Source organism: Melospiza melodia, chromosome 8 (assembly GCF_035770615.1).
Source record: "Melospiza melodia melodia isolate bMelMel2 chromosome 8, bMelMel2.pri, whole genome shotgun sequence".
Lineage (NCBI taxonomy): Eukaryota > Metazoa > Chordata > Aves > Passeriformes > Passerellidae > Melospiza > Melospiza melodia.
Window position 1 is genome coordinate 9,970,199 of NC_086201.1, and position 22,552 is coordinate 9,992,750.

General features: G+C 43.9%; 1 protein-coding gene across 12 annotated transcripts in view; it reads right to left on the reverse strand.

Moving 5' to 3' along the window:
- The window catches only part of KALRN (kalirin RhoGEF kinase), a 465,384-nt gene that overhangs the window by 293,826 nt on the left and 149,006 nt on the right, over positions 1 to 22,552 (reverse strand). For all 12 annotated transcript variants that reach the window (XM_063161744.1, XM_063161745.1, XM_063161743.1 and 9 more), the window contains exons 2-3: positions 18,596 to 18,670; positions 8,257 to 8,371 (exon numbers count right to left, since the gene is read on the reverse strand). In XM_063161744.1, the coding sequence (XP_063017814.1) occupies positions 8,257 to 8,371; positions 18,596 to 18,670 (190 nt within the window). The remainder of the gene's footprint in view (positions 1 to 8,256; positions 8,372 to 18,595; positions 18,671 to 22,552) is intronic.

Genomic DNA, 22,552 nt, shown 5'->3' on the forward strand with positions numbered 1-22,552 from the left:
TGAATTACTGCTCACATTAGCACATGCCTGCCTTCTCCAAGGAATTCTGCTAGTCACTGCTGCCTGGACCTCTTGGAGCATTGTGGAGCCACAGGTCTGATGGTTAAAAGGCCCATGAGGAACATGCAAGAGCTTTACACCAGGACTAGTGCGGCCAAGGCCAGGGATGGCAGCATGGGGAGGTGTGCTGCAGAGACTCACAAAACACTTCTCAGAGAGCCACTGAGGAAGAGGATGGAGAAAATGACACTGCATAAAATTTTCAGCAGGCTGTGGTGCCCGCCAGCTCCCTCACCAGTGAATGGGTGCAGGATATATCCTAGTTTACAAGTTTCTGTCTTTTCTCCATCACCTCAGCTCCTTCTTCCAGGCAGCAAATGCTGGTACAACCAACATGTAAAAGCCATTTAGGAGGAGGAACAATGCTGATCTAATCCCCAGACTGAGGGCCTGGACAGAGCTCAAAAGCAGAGTGTGCAGCACAGCTCTACATGAGACAACTCGGGGGATGGGATCAGGCCCCAGACACTGCCAGCACCACTGGGTGGCACTAGGCCGTGGTGGACAACCAGCAGCGGTGGCATGCATGGTGGTGACAGGGGCTGTTTTGCTGTTTGATCCTGATTTGGAGAAATCCAAGCAGAATTCTTCCCAGGCAGAATTCTCTGTTGGAAATGCAGTGAGGTACTATGCACAACATTACTAACAGAAATACAGCAACACAGGGAGTGGCTGTACAGGATGGGCACCCATCTTGTGTGAGAGAGCCAGAAACAGCATCCCACACACAGCCCCTGCAGGGAAACTGAGTAGCACCTGAGGCTCCCTGAGAAGACAGCTGAGGTCTTCTAAGGGTCTTAGCAAAGCTCAGACCTTTGGCAAAGGCCACCAAGCCTTGAGGAACTCAGGTGATGCCACTGCATGGAATCACCGCACATACAGGAGGCGGCTGCCTCCAGATCAGCCCTCCTGGCCCCCGCAGGAAGCACTGCCAGAGGCAGCTCTGACTTTGCTCAGAGGGTTTTAACAGCCCTCCAGTGGCTCTTCTCCCAGCAAGAAAGAGAGAAGCCAGGTGTGCTGGCACTGCAGAGCTGTGGCTGGGCAGCAGCACCTTTTGACTATTTTCAGGACAGAGGACATGGGAAGACGGGGGCTGTGAGGAGGAATCCACTGACTGCCATCCTTCTGGCTGCTCTGAGCTTGCAGCCTGAATGCACGGCCTGAGAGGGCAGGGCTGAACAAAAAAAGGCCAGACCAGGAAAATCAAAAGGCATTGGACCTGAACTGGGTAGAGATGCTTACTTTGCTGCCTGGGAGGAGACAAAGTAAAACAGTGACCTTTTATTCCATTGGACATGTGCCCTCTGCAAGCCCTAGCCACTGACTCCACTGAAGAAGGTACAAGTGAGCTCCCACTTGGCTGGAAAACAGCCAAGGAAACAGTCAGTGCCAGCAAAGGCAAATTCTCTTCCAGACCTGTGCACTTCCCTTCTATGCTAAACTTGGCCTGTAGGGCTACCCTCTGCAATCCTCAGTCTTCAGATTATTAACCCATTGAATTTGTGTTGGAGATGTTAGATGAACCAGAAAGAACCCAACATGACTTTGAAATCTCAGCACGAGATTGGCAGTAATAGAAAATTAAACTCCTTCCCCTACACTGTAAAATAGAACAATTGTCTTGGAAATAATTCAGACATAATAAATGGGGGATTCGTTCATATTAACTGTTTTCAATTGCAGATTTATAGCCTAAAATTAAGCAGATGTTGAGTGTTGAATACAATGCCTAAGAACACAATGACAAGTTGAAATCCCAGTTTCTCTGCATGTGGCAATCAGTAGCTTCAATTATTTATTGGAATACAATTAAAATATAATTAAATGGAGCAAGCTATACTTAAGAATAAATAAATATTGTAGAACTTAGTGGGGAAAAAACAGTAAGAGATTTTCAGGTTTTCCAAAACAGTACAAAATGTTTGCAAATCTCTTTGGAAGTTCTTTAGGGAATTTACTTTGAATAAGTAATTTACTCTTGTAAAAACATCAACCTTTATTTTATTTATTTCAATTCTGAAACAGGATAATGAAATCTTCATAAGCTTATTTCAATATTAAGTTAATCTCATTTCTTCTATTTCACAATAAACAGAGACTTCTATTAGACCCATATTGATGATTACTGGTAAAAGTGAGATGCAGAGCCCAGCTTACTCTGCCTTTTATTAGTCTTTAGAGGGCTACAGAAGCTGTGCAATTCACAGTACATCAATTGCCAAGCTTTCTATCATGCTCTTTGTGCTACTCATCACAAAACCAGTCTGAAAACACTTGCACTGTTATGGAGCAGGACAGCAGAACAGGGCTCAGCAGGCAACCAGGCTGGGACCAGTCAGAGAGCACTCTCAGCTCCCACAGAGGGCAGAGAAAAAGAGGACATTTGCTTCAGGTCCAGAGCTGTGCAAGATAGGACCTTACACTAGCCAGAAAAACAGTAACAGGCAATGAAAGCAGGAAATAATTCGGAAACAGATACCACAGCCCTCCCATTTTCCTTAGGTTTGGGCTGATTTAAAAACAAACATAGTAAGTTGTGTATCTGTTTAAACAGCCCACATCTTTATACAAAATAGTATCACAGAAGCTGGAGTGACGTTTGTTTTCATGCCTCTGTGGCAAGACAGGAGTGACAAGACCTTGGTCTCTCCTGACACACCTCCTAACAGGGTCTCCGAGATGGGCACGATACAGAAACCTGTTCCAGTTCTTCAATCTGTGATTTTAATCACTTTCTTGTTGTCCCATTTTCCATGTACACTGAGACTAAATTGTTTACTTTAGCTCAGGCTTGCAGAGTGTATTTTAACAGATCACTTTACTTTCCATCTCTAACATAAGCATCCCCAACACCTTCAGTCTTTTCTCATAACTCCTGCTCTCCAGGCTCTGACAGCTCCTGTCACTCTCTCTGCACTTCTAGGAAGCCCACATTTTCTAGCAGCTTCTGGTAAATGGGAGTTTCCAAGATTGCAGCTGTAGACACTTGCTGCAGAGTTTCAACATCAATTATAGCCACTGTCCACTCACCCAGGAATAAAATGCCTCAGCAGGTTATTAACACAGCTGGAAGGAGATCAGAGATCCTCTTCTGAAGTGCTGATTTTCAGCAAGCAGTGTATGCTGCTTGCTCAATGTGTAACTTCACCCTGAGGTGGTCAGTAAGGGGACACAGGAAGCAACACAGAGCAGTGAGCTCTGAAGCCTTTCAGTAGGACAAAGTAAGAGCACCAATATTTCAACAGAAGTCCCCCAGTTCCTAACAGAGTGATAAAAACATAACACACAAATACCACATATGGTAGAGGCTGGATTTGAACTGGCTACAGAGCGGCAAAACACTCTCAAACTCACCAGCACTCATGTCAATTATTTACTTCTAATGAACCCCTTTTTCCAAAACACCTTACCATTATTTGTTAAATTATATCTGAAGAAAATATTACATCTCCATTAGGCTCATTAGCTTCACTGCATTTTTTACTGCTGTATTTTGAAACAAGTGTATGGTGGAATAATTATCTTATCGATGGCACCAGATATTTAGTTACTAAAATTGGTATGACGTCCCTGGTGTTATTTTTTAAATAGATGGCTATTTTTGTAGATCTACAATAGCCTCCAGGAAAAAAAAAAAAAAAAAAAGTCCTCAAAAACTCCTTCTGTGCTAAGATCACATAACAGAAAGCAGAGCTCTAGGGTTTAATTCCTATCAATCAACAAAATGAGTTTCCCACTACTCCTGGCCAGAGGAGCTAATATACACAGTACCACAGGTCACCAGAGAAGAGCTAAAATAAATCCAAGAGTGGATGAGTATTGCTACATTCTGCCATCCCCTGTATTGTTCTTCTAATTCTACAAAGCCCTCGTCATTAAACTAATTATTAGGGGCACTTCAGCTGCTTTACTGCTCCTAGCACCTCATCCAGCTTGGGCAGCTCTGAGGAGCTGTTCAAACACACAGGGCTGCCCCTTGGAAACACTTTGCTGCTGTTACGCCCTGGATGTCCCCCAGAACAGGGAAACATTTGAGCAGCTTTTTGAACAGAGCACAAATAAAAAGTAGATGTCTTTAAAAACACAGGCCCCTGAGGCATCTCAGGTTTCCCCTCTGCAGAGAGCACAGAAGATTGCTTATCTTGGCTCCAGAACAGATTGATGTGCTCAGCCGGAAGGTTCACTCTAGCTGACAGAGAACATTTCCTTCATCGTATTGCTTCACCATGCGAGGAGATAACTCAGCCTAATAATATTCTGTCTCCTTTTTATCCTCCTATAGCCTACGCATAACTTAATTCCTAATTCCAAAGGGCTCGCATAGGAGATTGGTCTGGTGCTAGTTTCATTTACACACACATAAATCAAAGCTCAGTTTACTGGAATAGATGGCACTGCACTGGTGTTAAAATAGAAAATCTTCAGCAAGGCCAGAAAATTCTCCCTCAGCTCCCCCGATCATAAACACCATTTTATCCTAGATTCAGTCACGCCCTCCAAATTTCTAAACATTGCATCCATTTAAATTTGCATGTAAATAGAAGCTATCCTGAGTCACAAGAAATACAGCTTCGCCTACCCAGAAAGCATTAGTGCAAATGTAAACCAAGCAGAAAATGGCAGAGTGGTGGCAACTTGGCATCCATGGAATTTTCTTTACATGTAATGAATAGTGTCTTCGTTCCTTAGTAACTAATTACAGTGGAACTGCTTTGAGAAAAGCACCTTGTGATGTGCCTGAAAGAGCAATGTAGGACACCGAACCAGGGCCGCATTAGTTCACAGTGTCAGATACCCACTCACAACCTCCTCCTCCTACCCAAAACTGCAGGATCAGGCTTTTGAACCTTCCAGGAGCCTTAAATTACCCCAGGCAGTGTGGACTGAAAACTTACCATTTCGGGATAGGAACAAGCAGTGTTCCTAGATCTTCACCCCCAGGCAGTAATCCTCCACCACACAGGAAACCCCACTGCCTGCAGGCACCTGCCTGGCTGTGGCTCCCAGCTGCATGAAAGCCCTCACTATTCTGCTCTAACTCAAGCACACATAGCTGCTTTCAGAAAGCACACATTATTATTCTGCTTTTGAAGAAGGAGCTGCAGAAAGCTGAATCAGAAATTTTGAAAACTGCTAGCAAGACCCTGGTTTCACTTACCCTAATCTATCATCACATTTCATCACCAATCTCATACCTGCTCCAAGCTCCCAGCACTGTGCCACCTCTGCCCCCTCCATTAAGATATAAAACAAGGGTTAAGTGACAGATAGTATCAATGTGGAGAGCAATCCGTCTCACTCAGAAACCAATGCACCAGGAATAAAGAAAGAATTATTATCCTGGTGTCAATATGATAAATTACAGTCTCTTTTTCCTAAAGAATTTCTACTTTTTCAGCTAGCACAGAAAACTCTTCTCCTTTCAGCACTCAACATTCAAGCAGTTTCTTCTGACATCCTGTTCAGAATTTCTGCTAATGAAATTGTTTATTTTGGTGGATGGCCGATGTAGTTAGTAGCTACAGCACTCATTTTGGAATAAACATGAACTGAGAGCCAGTGATAGGAATTCCAACTGTTCCTTCCATATATTTGTTTCCAAAACATAAATAATTTTGAAAGCTCTGCTGCTTGCCCTTGTTAAAGTGAACAAAATGTTTAGGGAAAATGAGTTTTCAGTGTTTCCTTACACCACACAGGTTATACAATCCCACGTGCCAAACCCATGAAGTTTGTGGTCACATTTCCCCCCTAGAGCAGCAAGTTCACAGCTGTTGCACCAGACAAAACAGAACTAGGAAGAACTGGGAGAAATAACCTCCTGATCTACCATACCCTCTCCATAACATTTATATCAATGCCAGAGGCTTGTCTATACAGCAACAGAAGGATTTTAGAAAAAAATTGTATGTCTTATAGTGCTAATGGGAATCCATTAGAAAACTTTTCCCCATATCTAGCCTAATCTTTACTTGCTTTGGTGTAACATATTTGTTTGTCTTTGCCCTACAAACCATTCATTTTTCAGCATGACAACATGCTTGCACTTTTCACTCTCTAGACTGAACAACCTCTGCCCTTTTAATCTTTCCTTGACAGGCCACATTTTCAAGACCTCTGATCACTCTTGCTTTTTTTTCCATACCTCTCAATGTGCAATCATCCCAAGAAGGAGACAATACTCCAGTTAATACCTCCAGGGATCCAATCTGCAAGGACCCTTGGAAAGCCAGTGAAAGTGCTCCAGGCATAGCCAGTCTCTCACTGCTGGGTACATTTTCATGACAGGAGATTGCACAGAGGAAAGGATGTTCTCTGGTATAACTAGAGACACACTCCAAAGGCTTCACACACCAGGACAGAACAAGGCTTTGTAGTGACCACCAGGATGAGAATGGTTTTTAGTGTTTCTAGGAACACAGGCAGCCAGGTCTTGTATTGGCTCCTTCACGTATTTCTGACCCCAGGTTCTGCATCATTACAGAAAAATCACTGCTGCACTGATCCAGAGTGAGGCAACTAAAAGCACATCAAAGACTGAGATAATTGATTCAGTTGTGTTACAGTGGGGAACACAAAGGATGCATCTTTCTATTACTGCCACCTCCACGAGGGAAGAGCAGTTAACAGAAAAGGTTGACATGTCAGAAGGTCATTTTTGCTCCACAATTGCTTGGAACCCAGAGCAATGTCATATCTTCATATTGCAACCATGCAAAAAATGATAAGATGTAGGGCACCAGTTTCATTACTGCAGCAGGTAAGGGGGAATTGCCAAGCTCTGGGACACATTCCCAGGGAGTGACCTACTGCTCCCCCAGCCCCACAGCATGTCTGTAAAGTCTCTCACAACATGGTTGAAAATGGAGCTGGCTAGAGGGTGAAATGAGAGGAAGCAGGGAGAAAAGCAAACAGACTCACTTATTAGTAAAACCTTGATGACCAAAAGTTCAACAGAGCAAAAAGTGCATCACCAGAGGACTTATGATGTCCAGGAAACAAGCACTGGCAGATCTGGTGCACATGGCTGCATTTGCTCCTTTGCTACTCATTCTGCATCTTAGTGACTAAGTCTCCAAACAGCCCTTAGCCCTCTTCCATACCAAACACAACCTTTGTCTTCTGCACATTGCATGTTTAAGGAACAGAGTGCATTTCCAAGACCCTTACCTCCTGACCTCCAGATGCAGCCAACCCCTCTGCCCTTCATGTCTTAACTTCACACTCTTTGCCAAAACATGAACATTGTTAATAGCTCCTGTTCCAGGGGTTTAAAAGAGAAGGAGCTCCTGGGTGGCACAGGATGTGTTCCTGCAACCCTGAGCATCCCTTCTCAGTCCCTCACCTGCCCTGGAGTAACACTCACATCAACAGCTGAGAGTTTTGGGCAAGGATATTTGACAAGCCTAAAAATAGGAAAAGGAAGCTGGATGAGGGCATATGTAGGCTCACTCTCTGAGGCTGGATCAGAAATACCTCCCTGGGCACTGAGCCCTATAAATGATCTCCCAAGGCTTGAAAAAATAAATATGCTCTGGCAACACACCTTTCCTCCAGTATCCCTGGGAAAAGGATGGGGACTTGCTTGTTGGAAGAGAGCCACAGAGACTAATGCGGGGAAAGGTGGTGGTTTACATTCAGAACAATTTGAAATGCCTTTCTTTGAGAGCTCCCTCTTTGGTCCACCCATGTTCCTTCTCCACCCTGAAGAAATCTCTGGAAAGTACTGGAGCAGGAATGTCTGCCTTCTTGTTCAGGCACTCTCTCCTCCCCAGCAAATACAGCCCCCTACCCCAGCTCTCCCAAACCTCCCACAAGGTATTAAAAAGCAACAACAGACAGCAGGCTCTCTCCAGCTTGCTATATTTAACTGCAGACCTCTAAGCATTCCTGCCTTTGCACTCCTTTAAAAGAGTTGCACAGAAACATGGAGAATGAGAGCTGCTCCTCGAGGCTGTGAGGAGCCTGAAGCCCAGGTTTGCTCCCACTGCCTCCTCACTGGGGGCTCCTGCATTGCTTCGTGTGCCATAAAAACCACCGGAGCGCACACAGGAGGAGGAAGGGAACACTTTTGTTCCTCCGCCCCAAGAACTCAAGGTACTAAATGTTAATACTTGGAAATCAGCAACTGCCAAGAACAAGATCCCCACCCACCCATCCACCCTAAGCTTTGAAGTGTTTTCTTTCCAGCTTTACCTTGGCACGCTGGCCAAATAAGTCACAAGTTTACGAAGGTCTTCCTGCCTTATTCTGTCATGATTGCTGCGGGCTGGGAAGGTCAAGACCGGACCACCTCGTTTATCACGGCCACCTGTGGAAAATAAAGGATTGTTAGAAAATCAGACAGGAAGCACACATCAAAAAAACTACGTGCACTGAATTGATAAATATAAATTACAGCACATTTAAGAGTCTCCGCACCCGTTGTAGCTTTCAGACTTGCCTAATCGAGGAAGACAAGCTTGCGTTTGCTGGAGCTCCAAATGGGGGATATAAGAAAAAATTTAAAAAAGCCCACACAAGGAAAATTGCTACTAGCACTTCTTCTTTCACCTAATCCCATCAAATCTAATATATCTGCCACTCCAAGCAGGAGATGCTAGTGAAATCCTACTGTGGGGATAGTTTTAAACTGGTCAGCACCAAGAAAGCATTTTTCACTGTTGCTGAGTGTGTTGCACTGTTCATTCCAAGATAGTTTACCACATCCTGCCAGTTTGAAGCGATGTATCCCAGTAATGTTTATGCAGCACAATGTTCTAATCTATCAGGTACTTCATTTGATTTAAAATTATGATTAGAGCATCATGTCTTCTCAAAATATTTGGGGGTGGGGGGTGTTCCTGTAGCTTTCCTGTCTTAAAAATCACTTATTTTAAACAGTCAGTGTCTGCCCCTTTGTCTTTTACAATTATCTAAAAGATTAGCATTAAAGGAATAACTCTACCCTGAACTGTACAACCACAAATACAGGGGCAAATATAATCTAATTCTGCAGCACCTTATTTTATTCTCTCCTGTAAACAAAGTTTAAGAAGAGTGAAACTGAAATCTAGTACCTCATTCAATGTTTAGTTCTTTCTTTACATATTATCTCAGGATTTCTTCCAGGAATTGTGTTGTTAGATACATGTTTGCACTGTTATCTAGGGAAAAGTTACAGCTAAACTACAGCTCAAAAAGCTAGTACAGAACTGCAAGGACCTCCCAAACAAGCTGCAAAAATGCACATGAGTTTGCACTTCTCAATGGAAAGTATAATCCCTTTAACCGAAATATCACTTCTGAGAAAGGAAACCCATGTGCTTTCTAAGCTAATTTACTTGGCCAACAAGAAGAAAAAGCTACACAAGGACATGAACATCTCTGGCACTGATTCACACTTGTGCTCTCTCATTAAGAACTTGGGACACCTGCAGTCTGTGCTACTGGCACATTCTTGTTACTATATATACTTTTACTTAAAATACAGATAAGTCTTAATTGCTAAATTAAAAAGAGTTTGTCTAAAGAGTTTTCTACAGCACTGCTGCCTGTACAAGACAGAGTCTCTTACACAAACTTCATCTATACAAACAGAGATGCCACTGGCACCCATGGTTTTCAGTGGATGCAATGCACCTGAAGGATTACACTGTGCAAGTCTCCACTGGAGCCAGGTTGTGTCTGATTTGTCCAGAGATACAAATGGAGAGGCAAACAACAGATGTCATCTTTATTTTGAGCCCTCGTGCAGACAGGGGTACATATGGAGTACAAAAACTGTCCTGCCTAATCTCCACCAAAATCTCTGTCCTTTCTATTTGCCTTTGGCTTTACACCATGAAGATGAGGAAGGTCCACTGGAATTCAGTGTCACCTTGACAGATCCATGCTTCTGCCACATAGCATGAAAGTGGGGACATAATGTAAAAAGGATTCCATTTACAAGGAAATAAACTCATCTAAATGTTCCGACCTTTTTATGAAAAAAGCTTCCTCATTTTAAGTACATTTTCCCTTTGTTGAGATTGTTTCACACACCACATCAATGCCAAACCATTATATCATGCATGATACGTGTCCAACAGAAAAGCAAGCCAGCCTATAGAATGGCAAACCAATACAAGTAACTAGAGCTGGAGGGAAATTCTTTTTCAACACAAGAGGCTTTTCAAGGTTTTGAAACATTTCCCATCATATCTAGATGTAACCAAGGTTTTCAAAAGCTTCCAGATATTTGCTGAAGCAGAGACCTCAACTTGAAATGCATCCCAGAAGAACATGCTACCCACTACTCATTCAGGCTCCCTCTCCTTCATTCACAATCATTTAAATATTTGTACAACGTAGAAAAGCACTAAGATTTGAGATCAAAAGACTCCAAGCCTACATTTATAATCCTCTCTGAGGATATGAAACACCTGGAAAGGGCCATGAGCTTCCCACAGCCCAGCAGCACTAATCACTCTGATGCTGCTCATTCACCTAGGTTTCATAAACCAAAAATTGTGTTTCTGGTTAGGGACTCCTTTAACACCTACCATTCCACCAAAGTGAACTCCACAAAATAAATAAATATAAACCTATGCAAATTCTGGTAGGCTGAAAACATGAAATCAGAAAATTCTTGATCCTTTCAGTAACAGAAACCCAAAGATTTCAGCTACAGAAAAGAAAATAGGATCCAGAATATTCCTCTCCTGTCTTTGCTTCAGGATAAAAACTATCCCTCAACAGTTCATCTAAACTGTCCCCAGGGGAGCAGGATAAATAAGGCTCAGGCACAGGGTCGGAAGTTGCCAGGACAGACAGAGAAAATGGGTTAAATCTCATTGGAGGAGGAAGGTTACATGCTGACCCAGTTGGACGTTTCTGCATGATGGAAGGATAAATAAGCACCCAGACTGATTCCTTCTAGTCTTACAGCACACAGAAACAAGGAGACATGGGTAAAATATCAAGACATGCTAAATTTAGAAACAAATGTTTCTCATTTGTGATAAAAGTGCAGCTCTAGTCTTTGAGCAATAGAGTGAAGTTATTACAAATATATCATACATATTAGAATCCTTCAGTTGCTTCCTTCAAGTCCATGCAATCCTAGTTACTGAGAAATCACTAATTTTTAGGAATGCCTACATAATTTACAATTTTACCAAGAGCCTGTATAAAGAAACATCAGATTTCTTCTAAAACAAACTATTAAACACTAATTAAACACTGTATGTTTAATTCACCATTAGACTTGCAGAGTTCTGTAACTGTGGTTTACTCTCTTAAATACTGATAATATGCAGAGTTTTTGTCACATTTTGTAACTCAAAATCTCTGCTTTTCTAGGAATACTGAAGGGGATATTGCCACCATTGAACATGCCTACATAAGGATGTTCATCTCCTCTAATGGAGCTTGCTAAGAAGTAGGAACACACAATAAAATAGAAGAAAACCTGGCATTGTCTGTGCAGGGAGTCTGTCTATACCATTCCTTTTCTTTATTGTTAGCTTTTTACTGAAGGGAATATTAAAGTACTAAGAGGGGAAGAAGTTCAGCCCAGATACCACAGTGAATCACTTGAAGAACCAGGAGAAGAAATGAGGTTTTCTGACTTGATCCACTGTTTTGGAGCTTCACAGTGCTTGAGACTCTGCTTGTTACTAATCCACTCAGGGAGCCAAATCCTGCCCCAAGTCAGCCATGATCTCCACACCAATTGTACATGCACAGTCTTCAGAGAGCTACTCAGCACATTGTTTAAAAAGACAATAAAAACTAGAAGGAAGCCAGGAGTCTCAATTGCTCTAATCAATAAGTCCCATCTCCTGCCTCCCCCTGGACTGGAAGAACAGTGATGAAATAATCAAACATGTCATTAGGCTTGCTAATTACAGTTATTAAATGCTAAAACAAACAGCTGATAATTTCTTACTGTTTTTCAAGTTGGGTTTTCATGAGCTTTGCTCTGATTTAGAGAGGCAAACAGATGGTCTGGTTATTAGTGCTCTGGAAAAAAAAGAGTTAGAAAAACACATGCTCTTCAGGGCACAGAGTACACGGAGAACAAATATTTAGCCATATATGCCTTGCATTTCTCCTACAAAATCCTTTGTTGATGGCCTTTCCTGTCAGTGGCTTCTTTGCCAGTTCTTCCCATCTCCCTTCTTCTATCCAATAAGAACCCATGGCTAAATTCAGGGTTTATTCCCAGAAGTAAGATCACATAATTTTTCTCCCACAAATCATCCAGGGGACATTGCAGTGATGGCACAAGACATTGTGATGCATACCACATTAAAAGAAAACCTTAAAGAAAGCTCAGAAACCTGCATGCAGGCAGGCAGCACAGTTAGTGGCCTTCTGATGACCACTTTGCAAGTCAAGCCAGCAACCAAGAGGAAAGAGACTCCAGTGACAAGATCCCTGTTCTGGCAGCTGCCTGAACAACTCTTAGTGGTGGCCCCAAATATTTCTGCCTACAGTGGCCCCAACTGCCCACAGGTAAACCAAGAAATTGGCCATCCCAAAGTGTTTGTGATGTGAACTCTGTGTATAGGCTTTACCAATCTCAAAATCTCTGTGTCCTGAGGCACAGCCATCCCTGTTAATACACAATAAACTGAAATTCCAGCTATGTGTAGTCTTGTTGAGGACAGGAAATTATTAGTTTCCGTTAATGCAGACTTCTTGTACACAGCAGATAATGATTTTATCAAGCTCTGTTTTCACGCTGCATCTCTCCAGCTCTATCAGCCCTTCCACCACGATCCTTATCTGCCTGCAGAGATCCACATTTAAGGGTTTCACACCCTCTGCTTCCTTTCACATTCTCTTCATAAGCATGAATTCACAAGGATTAGCCAGAGACACAGGCAAATGTCCACACATGTAAAGGTTCCCAAGAACCTTGTCTAACATCCTGCAGCACAGCAGCAGCGGAAACAGGAGCAGCACACGGTGTCTCTGGCTCCCGTTCAGATGTCTACTGCAGTTCAAGGGAATGCACCACTTCATCTGACCCTGCAGATCATAAGCTGATCAATCTTGATGCTGAGACTCTGCTGAGACCATAAGTGAGTTTCCAGAGGAGCTGAAATAATCCTCATCAGGAATTTCAGTCCAAAATATGGTGAAAAAATGAATTATAATGAAGAGAGCCAGGAGACAGACGGAGCTCAGTTGATGTCAGGCGCTTCAATACAGTGATAAACAATACACTCTGGATTTCTAAATCTAACTGACAGACTTCCTAGGAAAGGAAAGTATCAAGGAATTGGTATCCAGAGTCTTAAAATAACATTCCTTTTTCTGTCATAGCTGAGCTCTGTGAGTCTGCTTGCTACTGGACTTACTGTGAGAAGTCTTCTGTACTAAAACTCCTGCAACTTCAAGACAGACTAATTTGTTGCAAGGGTCATACACAGGATTAGCTGTGTGACCACCCTCCAGTTCAGCTGGTTCCAATCAGGTGATTTTAGTGCAAGTGATGGAAATTTAAGCTCCCACAACAAGGCAATTAACACAGGCGTAGTGCAATCACAGTGCTGCTCTTTGCAGCATCCATGTCTCAGAGTCAATTCCCCAAATCAAATTTTAATGGCAAGATTTCATGACATTACATTTACGGTTAATGACTCCAAAAACAAGGCTAATTGTTCTCACCAGATCTCCTGGCAGAACAAGTCAAACACTCTAGATGGGATGCCCAGAGCAGCCACTGAGTGATTCCTTTTCCTATCAAGTAGATTTGTCCTGCAATCACCCAAAGCCACTGCACAGATTTGAAGAGACAAGCTGTTGTGTCTTGTAATTCAATTTCACTGCTTTATGCAAGTATTTTGGGGTTACTTCTTTAATTTTAAATGTATACTGGCCAATAAGCCACAGCACACGGTGATGCCAGTCACTGCTGATAGTGGAGCAGACACTCCAAACCCACACCCCAGGGCACAGGGCTGGAAGCTGTACAGAATACGGAGCAACAAAGAGAGGACAGATTCACCCTAATAACACACTCTTTCTCATCCTCATTTGAGACAAGAATGGAGAAATAGTCAAGGAATGCCATGTTTTTCTAATAGCAGATTTCCCTTTTTTGAACTCTGTTGGTTTCAAACTCCACCAGGGAATGGTATGAAAAGGAAGATATTTTTCTGTAACAAAATATAGAAGAACTGTTGATGTTTCATTTGAAATTTCCATTCCAGAGGAAAAGGAGAATGGAAACTTTTCTTTTAAATCAAAACTTTTTGTGTAAATACAAAATGTTTACATCATTCAAAAATTAGATATTTTGGTTAATTTTATTCCCAACCCAATACAAATTCCAGTGTCCACAAACCAGCATTTGTGACCTCCTGAAACAAGGATGTGAACTCTTTCAGTTCCCAGAGGCACTGGGGGTCTCATTTCAAGCCTTTTTCTGAAGGCGGAAGTGCATCTACTGAAGAAAAAGTAACAAATGTACCTCAACATGTGGTATCTCTGGCACTAAGTGACCTGTTGTGTCCTTGGGAAGGTCAGTGTCTTCTTCTCTGAGCTTTCCTCTTTCATTAATGCTGCTGGCCTCAATTTGGTGGAACTTAATTGTAAAGCTGTCCTTTCTTTAGATCTATTTACTTTGAAATTCCTTCTCTGAAAGACCTTTCAGGAAGTCTCTGCTTTTCCTTAAGGCTCTCAGTCATGTTTAGAGGTTGCTGTGACCCAGATCATGAGGTTCCACTCGAGATGTGGGGCTGGGGACAGTGGGCTACCAAAGGATGGAGATGGCTGAGCTGTTAGTGCATCCACTTCTCCCTGCTCTGTGCCCTTTGGTGCCCAAAGCACACAGGAAACCCTCCTGCTCTGCAGACACGAGCTGGGAGCTCTTCTTGTCACAGCTGCAGCAGCTCTCCAGCTTATTACACCCTTCCTCTGCTGATTCCTCTGTGCTCAACCACGCTCTCAGAAACCTGGCCAGCCTCCTCCTTTGTACTCCTGCCTCGGCAGATGAGCAGACAGTACCTGGGTGACAGCGGGAGCCTACGCTCTGCTGAGCCCTCCAGGGAGCGGAAATACCGGGAAGGATCCTGAGAAACTCTTCTGGGTGGGATGTGGGGAAATGCTTTCAGCAAGACCCATGACATCAGTCAACTACCAAGCTTTTTATAGCCTAAGTGCATGAAAATTTCCATGCATGGGAAGGAAACATGGTAACAAATTCCCTTCTCTTTCCTGAAAGTTCATACACTTCGTTCCATACTGCCTTGATCAATAGAAAATCTACCATAAATATAATCAAGCAGCTGAACAACGCCCCAATTTACACCACTCTTCTAAAACAGAGTCTGTTTCCCAAGAAAGACTATAAGCCCAGTTTCCAAAATATTTCACCACCTCTCACTGAAAAAAAACCACCTAAAATAATCTACAACCTGTTTTATGTCTTCTCCTCAGCATTCATCTCCCTCTTAGAATACAAAAATCAGTCTCTGGCTTGTAACTCATTCCCTTATGGCTCCCAAAACCATTCCATTGCTGGAAGCAACACACTGAACCACCCAGGCAAAGCCAAGATTTTATTAGTGTTTAGACAACAAGCAGGTGGCCAAAGCCTCCCCCCTGCCAGCCCCCTGCTTAATCTGCTTCCAGGAGGTCAGCAATGGAAGCAATCAGCCATGGCTGGGATGCGCCTCACCCACCACTGCTCAGTCCATGGCTCTGCATAGGAGCTGTGGAATGGGATTCAGGTATTCTTTAGACACACATGTGAACTTTGTTCAGGTTCAGTCTAGCTCATAGATGAGATCACTGGAAGAAACCAAGAACCAGTTCCAGGAAAAAGTCTTGATATTATCCACCACCCCTCAACTTTCCTGCGGTGCAGGGATGCAGATGCAGAGCCCTGCGCCTGCTGCTGGCTCAGCTGAGGGGAAGTGCCAGGCACAGAGCCCCAGACAGCACTCAGGCTGGATGAATCCATGCCCAGACAGATCTGTATGTCAACTCTGAAATTAAGTGCACTTGTGAGAGCCTGAGTGCTCCTGTGAGATGACACGGCTGTGCAGGAAGGTCCTGTTGTGCCTGCTGTGGAGCAGGCAGCAGCTGCTCTGCCTTGCCTGCCTGTTCTGCCCTTCTGCAGGGTCCAGGTGTGGAGCATCCGCCACACTGGAACACAAAGCAAAGCAAAGACCCTGAAGGGTCTTGTGTGTTCTCTGCAAGTTTCCTGTTGAACCACAGACAAACAAGCTGGTGAGCTACAGCTGATGAGAAAAGCAATAAACTCCGTAACTGACATGTTCAGCTTAGAGTTTTTGTGTGTGCTCATAAATTCTGCTGGTGTAAGGAGAATCCCCTTGACAACTTTACTGTACTGTTATCATTAAAATTAACTGTAGTATTAAACTATGAAGAAGATTCAATAAAACTCTCCTGTTCCTCAAGGAAGCATGATTAAAACACAATGTGCTCCCAGACTCTGTGCTAACTACAGAACTTTTTTTTCTTGTTGTTGATCTTGGAAAAATCCAGGTATTTGATTTTTCTTTTTTGTCAAAAATTTTCTTCTGTGCTCCAAGAATACTCTAGGAAATTATTCCATTTTAATTAAAAAGAACCTGAAATGTTAAAATCATTTCCTTAATCTGCTTTATTACAACAGTCATGGGGAACATTGGGCAGTACTTACACTGTGGGCTGGAAGGGGATGCTGGGGCTATTGCATTGAACACTAGCAACTCAAATGGTTCTGCAGTAAAGGGAATTGCTGCCCATAGTCATTGCATTTGGAGCCCATGAAGAGGAGGTGTAAATCCTAGGACCTCTAGCTGTGTCAGGAACAGCACATTTTGAGCAGATCTAAGTCTGGAGGCTGGTGAGTCTATATGGAGCAAGCTGTACCCTGCCTGCGGCGGATCATGGTGTGAAAGCCTGGGGGATTGTGCTGGCACTGCTTATTTAACACCCCCCTCTGTAAGGCAGCCTTGGCACAGGAGAGTGTCTAACGAGCTGATGATTTGATGTGAGACCCTCTGGCTCAGAGCTCAGCACAGGCACCATCAGTGCAAGGGGCTACATAAACAATCCAGACAGGTTGTCATTAATAAATATTCCATGAATTACCAAATGATCCTGCAAGCATTTCCATGCAAAGCAACAGCAGGAGCCAAGAACTAAATTGCAGTACAGTCCCTGCATAAATTCCTCCCCTCCACTTCCCCAGAGCACCCAGTTCAGCTTTTGTGTCTCAAACAAGTGTGCAGGTACTGTACTGTGTTTTTATGACTATGCTCCCTTCTTTGGGGCAGTGAAAGCCAACCATGTAAAACATTTCAGGACATTCAGAATGAGACTGCAGTGCAAGATAAAGCACTCCTGCATGTGAGTACTGTTGGGATAGTCTTGGGTTTTCACAAAAAACTTCTGGTGTTTTAGACGCTTCCCTCAAACTCATGGATTTTGATGTAACTGATGAAAGTTTAGTCAGCATTTATAGATCCTCAAATTGTTTCCCCAAGTCACAGCTGGACTTGTGATCTGCAGGCTATTTAACTGCTAAAATATGGGAAGACATCTCACAGCAGCTATCAGTGGAGGGGAAAGCTTTTCTTGCCTGGATGACACATCCATGGCACAGCACAGTGATGAACCCCATCCTTATGGGACTGGGGGCTCAACTCCTGTGGAGAGAGCCAGGGAGGAAGAGTCCAGGCACCAAGAAGCCCTGCTGCAACCTCCCCCCTTCTGCAGTCAGCTACTGTGGAGACAAAGGAAACAAAAAAGCAAAGACTGCAAACAAGAGGAGCTGGCTATTCTTGATGGAGGTTTTCTCACTGCAAGCAGCCTGAATGGTTTGTAATCATCAGAAATGCTGCCACTGGAAATACCCTGGGTTTATGCTGCCAATTTGAGTGACTTCATGCAAGATTCTGATTGCTTCAGACTTTCTCTTCCCCCTCTCACTGACAAGTTGTAATTCACACCAGAAGCAATATCATCTAAGCTATTCTCAAAGCCTCTTCCATATTGTCTAGTCCTCACCCACCCCCAGATCCTTGAGATTTGTCTTCTGAATGAAGGCTGTAAATCTTTGTACAGAATGGTAGGAGAAGTTTGAGCATCTGAGTTATTATGTAAATGCAGCATCAATGGTACTTTTAACTGCAAGCTGATTGGGACTGTAAATGGAACACCAGTGATTTATAGGCCTGAGTGCTTCCTACGTACAGAAATTGAATGATATTCATTGACCTTGAACCAAAGGCAGGATCCCTGAATTGTCCTCCATGCTGAGACAAACCATATCTGGGCTGGAGCTAAGCAGCTGCCTTGCATCCTTCCTGTGCTGCTCATTTACCCTTGCCTCAGAATATGAAGAAAATTAACGTTTCCAATGCTCTGAGTATTACTGGACAGTCCTGGTCCACATACAGCCCTTTTCTTACCAGAAGAGCTAATTTAGGTACTACCAAGTTCAAACATGAAACCAGTCCCTTGAGATTCTGCAGCATCATAAGGACCAGGATGTGGCAGACAGGGGTCACAATGGGCTGGAGGGATCAAGGAAAGGTGTGCTCACCTGACACAAAGGCCACTTTCTCCTTCAGTATGGGAAGGACATCAGCAGCTTTTAAACCATCATTTCGAAAAGAACCTGCAAAACAGAAAAACAGGAAAGTTACATTAAAAGAGCTCCCAGCTTCAGGGACACACCATGTTTCTCAAAATCAGACTGGAGGAAGGCTATAAATTACATAAAAGCACAACGAGACCCAAACGACTGCTAAACAAACAACATTAACATCAATAGAGATATGTTTGTTTAAAAAATTAAATACAGAGAATCAGCTCATTGCTCTAGCCCTCAGAAGTTCTGAAAGGTTAACAAATTTTCTGTCACAGCACACATTGCAGTTAAAACAGCCACGATACACAGAGTATCATCACATAACCTCAGAAGGCTTTAACCCCTACAGAGTAATACCAAACAACTTCAAGCACAGGCCCTCCTTGTTCTTTAGCCCAACCTTTTATACCCCTAAGTTCATGCACTGCGCCTGTGTGCCCTCTGCTCCCTTTGGTGGTTGGTCAGTGCCCCTGGGCACTCCCTGGCTCATTGCTGTCAGTGCTGCTCACCTGCTGCTCACAGCTGTGCCCATTGGGGATGAGGCTTGGCCACAGTCCCGCTCCTGATGACCACAAACTGTGCACCTACAATTTCCCACCAAGTAACCATATTAATCCCTGCTGCCTTTTCCACAATACTATCACTTGGGAGATCCCCATCTTACAGAGCAAGCCAGGAGCCTTCTTCCTTCACTGTTCTGAACATAGCTAGGCAAAATTGCAGGGAACATGATAGCATATACACATCCATTTAGCATCAGCCTTTGAGACAGATTTACAGAGGGGCCTAAAGAGAGCTTTTCCCCTTTGCCCCTTTCTGCGGCACATAGCACAGCTGGGATGCAGCGGCTCGAGGTGGGACCACACTCAGAGGGAGGACATGCTCCTTATGAGTGGTTTGAAGCCCCAGCACATTCTCAGGGAATTCATGCTGTTTGATTACACATGACGCATATCTGCACAGGTCATTTGCTTTCCATGAAATGTCAAACTACTTCATGTATCCTAAATATTCACCCAAGAAATCACAGTCTTTTACTCTCTTGGGAACAGAACTGCTCAGTTTCAAGTTCCAGCAGCATCTGTCTGCTCTGCAAAAGACCAGCAGTAAGGGATCATCCCAGAGCAAGCCAGACACTGCCATTCCCAGAAAAGGTGGGTTTGAAGGACACCTCTGCAGTTCCCCTGAAAAATAACTCATCCATCAGTGGGTAGTGAATAATAGCCATCATCACAAGTGATCTTCCATATGCCCTTAGATTTGTTCCAGCTCACCAAAGAATATAACATTTTTGAAACCCTGTATTTTCACTTTCTGCCTTTCACAGGCAGGCAGTAACCACCATTCTTCTGAGATGGTGCCAGAGTTAGAAAGTCTTGTCACTAAGCAGTTTTCTAGAATCAGGGTAACATTGCTGCAGCCATCACACCCTCCTTGCTGAACACAGCAGATGGTACCTGACCAGTTGGGTGTGAAAGTGGGACTGGAGATAAAAGCTCCCCCTTTACATTGTCATCTTTTGCTGCCAACATGCAGCCTGCAAAGGCAAAGTGGTTCAATCCAGGGAGACATTTGGAACAGACAGGAAGAAGACCAAAACATCCATTTTCAGCTATCTACAAGTGTTAAGTATTATTAAGGTTGAGTTACTGGTTTTTGCCAGTCTCAGACTGTGCAACAAGGCTGTCTTGTGCATGTAAATATGTCCCTCCCTGGTGACCAAAGGCTACAGCTACCTCTCTGTGTCCCCACTTGCTCTCAGGTGTCACCTCTGTGACACTCAGCCCCAGGAGATATGTAAGCTCACCAGCTAAGCCTTAAGCTAGTGAAAACTAGCACTCAAAGGAGTGAGGTAATTCAATGCAAAGCCAAGACCAACGTAACTGAAATTTGAACAGGCACTGCAGCAGAGTCCCAGAGGATGCCTAAAGTGTGCATTGTGTCAATAAAGTGTTTTGGGACCAGGGAAATGAGTCCTGATTACTGAATTCTTTCTGCGTTCAAGTAAACAGGACTTTGTGCACTCTGTGTTAAATACATGAGACTTGGCTATTAATTTATCCTCTTAACAAGAACAACCCCTCAGATCCCAGGCTATGGCTAGTTCTCACATCAAAGGTAAGAAGTTCTCAGCCACAGGCATCATTTGGAATTTAAGAAGCTTTGTATATAAGCATCTCATCCAACCATGAAGCAAATGGGAACAGCAAATGTGCAAGACACATCACAAGGGTTTGAAGACACTCAAATGGAGTACAGGGCCAAATTTATCCAGCTGCAAGATCTGCAGTGTCAGTGTAAGTTGAGTTTTCCCCAGTATTCGTTAAATTTGTCAGGAAAATGGCAAAGTCAATTCTTAGGCAACCAACTGTGCAGCAGACAGCATACAACTGAAATCTTTGTGAACATTGCTAAAAAAAGCCAGTGGGCGTATGTAAAGCACGCCATAAGGACTTCTTAGCAAGAACCCACTATACCGAGGGCTGAAGGCCAGTTTCAGAGACTCTCCTGCAAGGAAGGACTGCATTTCACCGAGGAAATACATGGAGACCAGGAGAAAAAGGTATGACTTTAAAAAATGGCCATCTCCTGAGCTGTAGCAGAGCAGGCTGCAGGCAAGGAGCTCTCTGGTAACAGCCCCGATATCCTGACTGGGCACAGGAGAGACAAGGAAAGATTTGAGTGGGGACAGTGCTGCAGCAGGTACCTTCCCCTTTCTCTTCCCCTATCGCCCAGGACAGGTCAGACAAACTCCAAAGTAAATGACGAATGAACTGAAAAACTGTGAGCCTGTCCTACAACCAGGAATAAACAATAAGTCCCAAGAGCTGCAAAACTTCCCTTGGGATGAAGAAGGAAGCTCTGAAAGGCAGATCAGTGCCTAAAGCAATGCACAGTACTTAACAAATTGCACCTCATGACCCACAGATGCAGCCATGGCCAGTGTTTCCAGAGGTTGCTCCAGGTCCTGACAAAATTCCTGCATTGGAGGCTACATCTCAGAGCATGCTGTCAGGTTTCCAGCAAGAGCTGGGGCAAGGTATGCATAAATGGGAAACCAATGGCTCTAATAACGACTCCAAAAGCAACAGCCAATCTGTCTCCAGGAGGGGCCAGCATAGCAAAGATGCATTCCCCAGTTCGTAAGTTACTATAAGCATATCCCTAATGATGCTCATTTTCATCCTCTTCCCCAGCTGTTTCTAATACATTTGTTTTGTTTGTTTGCGTGCTGGATCCAAGGCCATGTCTGCAGGGCACCATCTCATTTTGCTGCAGAGCCCCATGCACACAAAGGCTTTGCAGCCTGCCCTACACCTCTCTGCTGCTCCTCTCAGACAGCCCTTCTGCAGCAGATGGACACAGACTGGCAGAGGGATGAAGCAAGGACAAGCTGAGCCATCCTGCCATTGGTCATGCATTGTTTTGCTGGTTCACCATCCTCATAAATGTGGCACTACACTACAGAGCCCCTCTTGCTTTCTACCTGCATGGTCTGCCAAGACAATTGAGCACTGCAATCATCCCTTTACCAAAAGAGAGGCACAGAGAGGATGGTGCTGTGACCCAGTCACCCCTGCAGTCCCTCACACCTTCATCACATCCTGGCTTAGTGTGCTATCCATGGAACAGGGACACCATGACTGGCCACAAACTTTTATTACTCCAGTGACCCAAGAAGAAAGCACACCATGCTAGCCTGAGCAGCTGACAGTATTACATGTTCTTGGAAGCACTGAAGAATTCAAAGTGGATCCTCAGTATGGCTGATTCACATTTCAGGGCAGAGCAGCATTGCACGTGCACAGAACATCTCCTAGCAGGGATTCCCTGGGTGGCAGAAGCAGCTCACAGTTTTACACAAGATGCTGTAATGAGAAGCCAGATGGGTGAGCTGAGAAGCTTAAA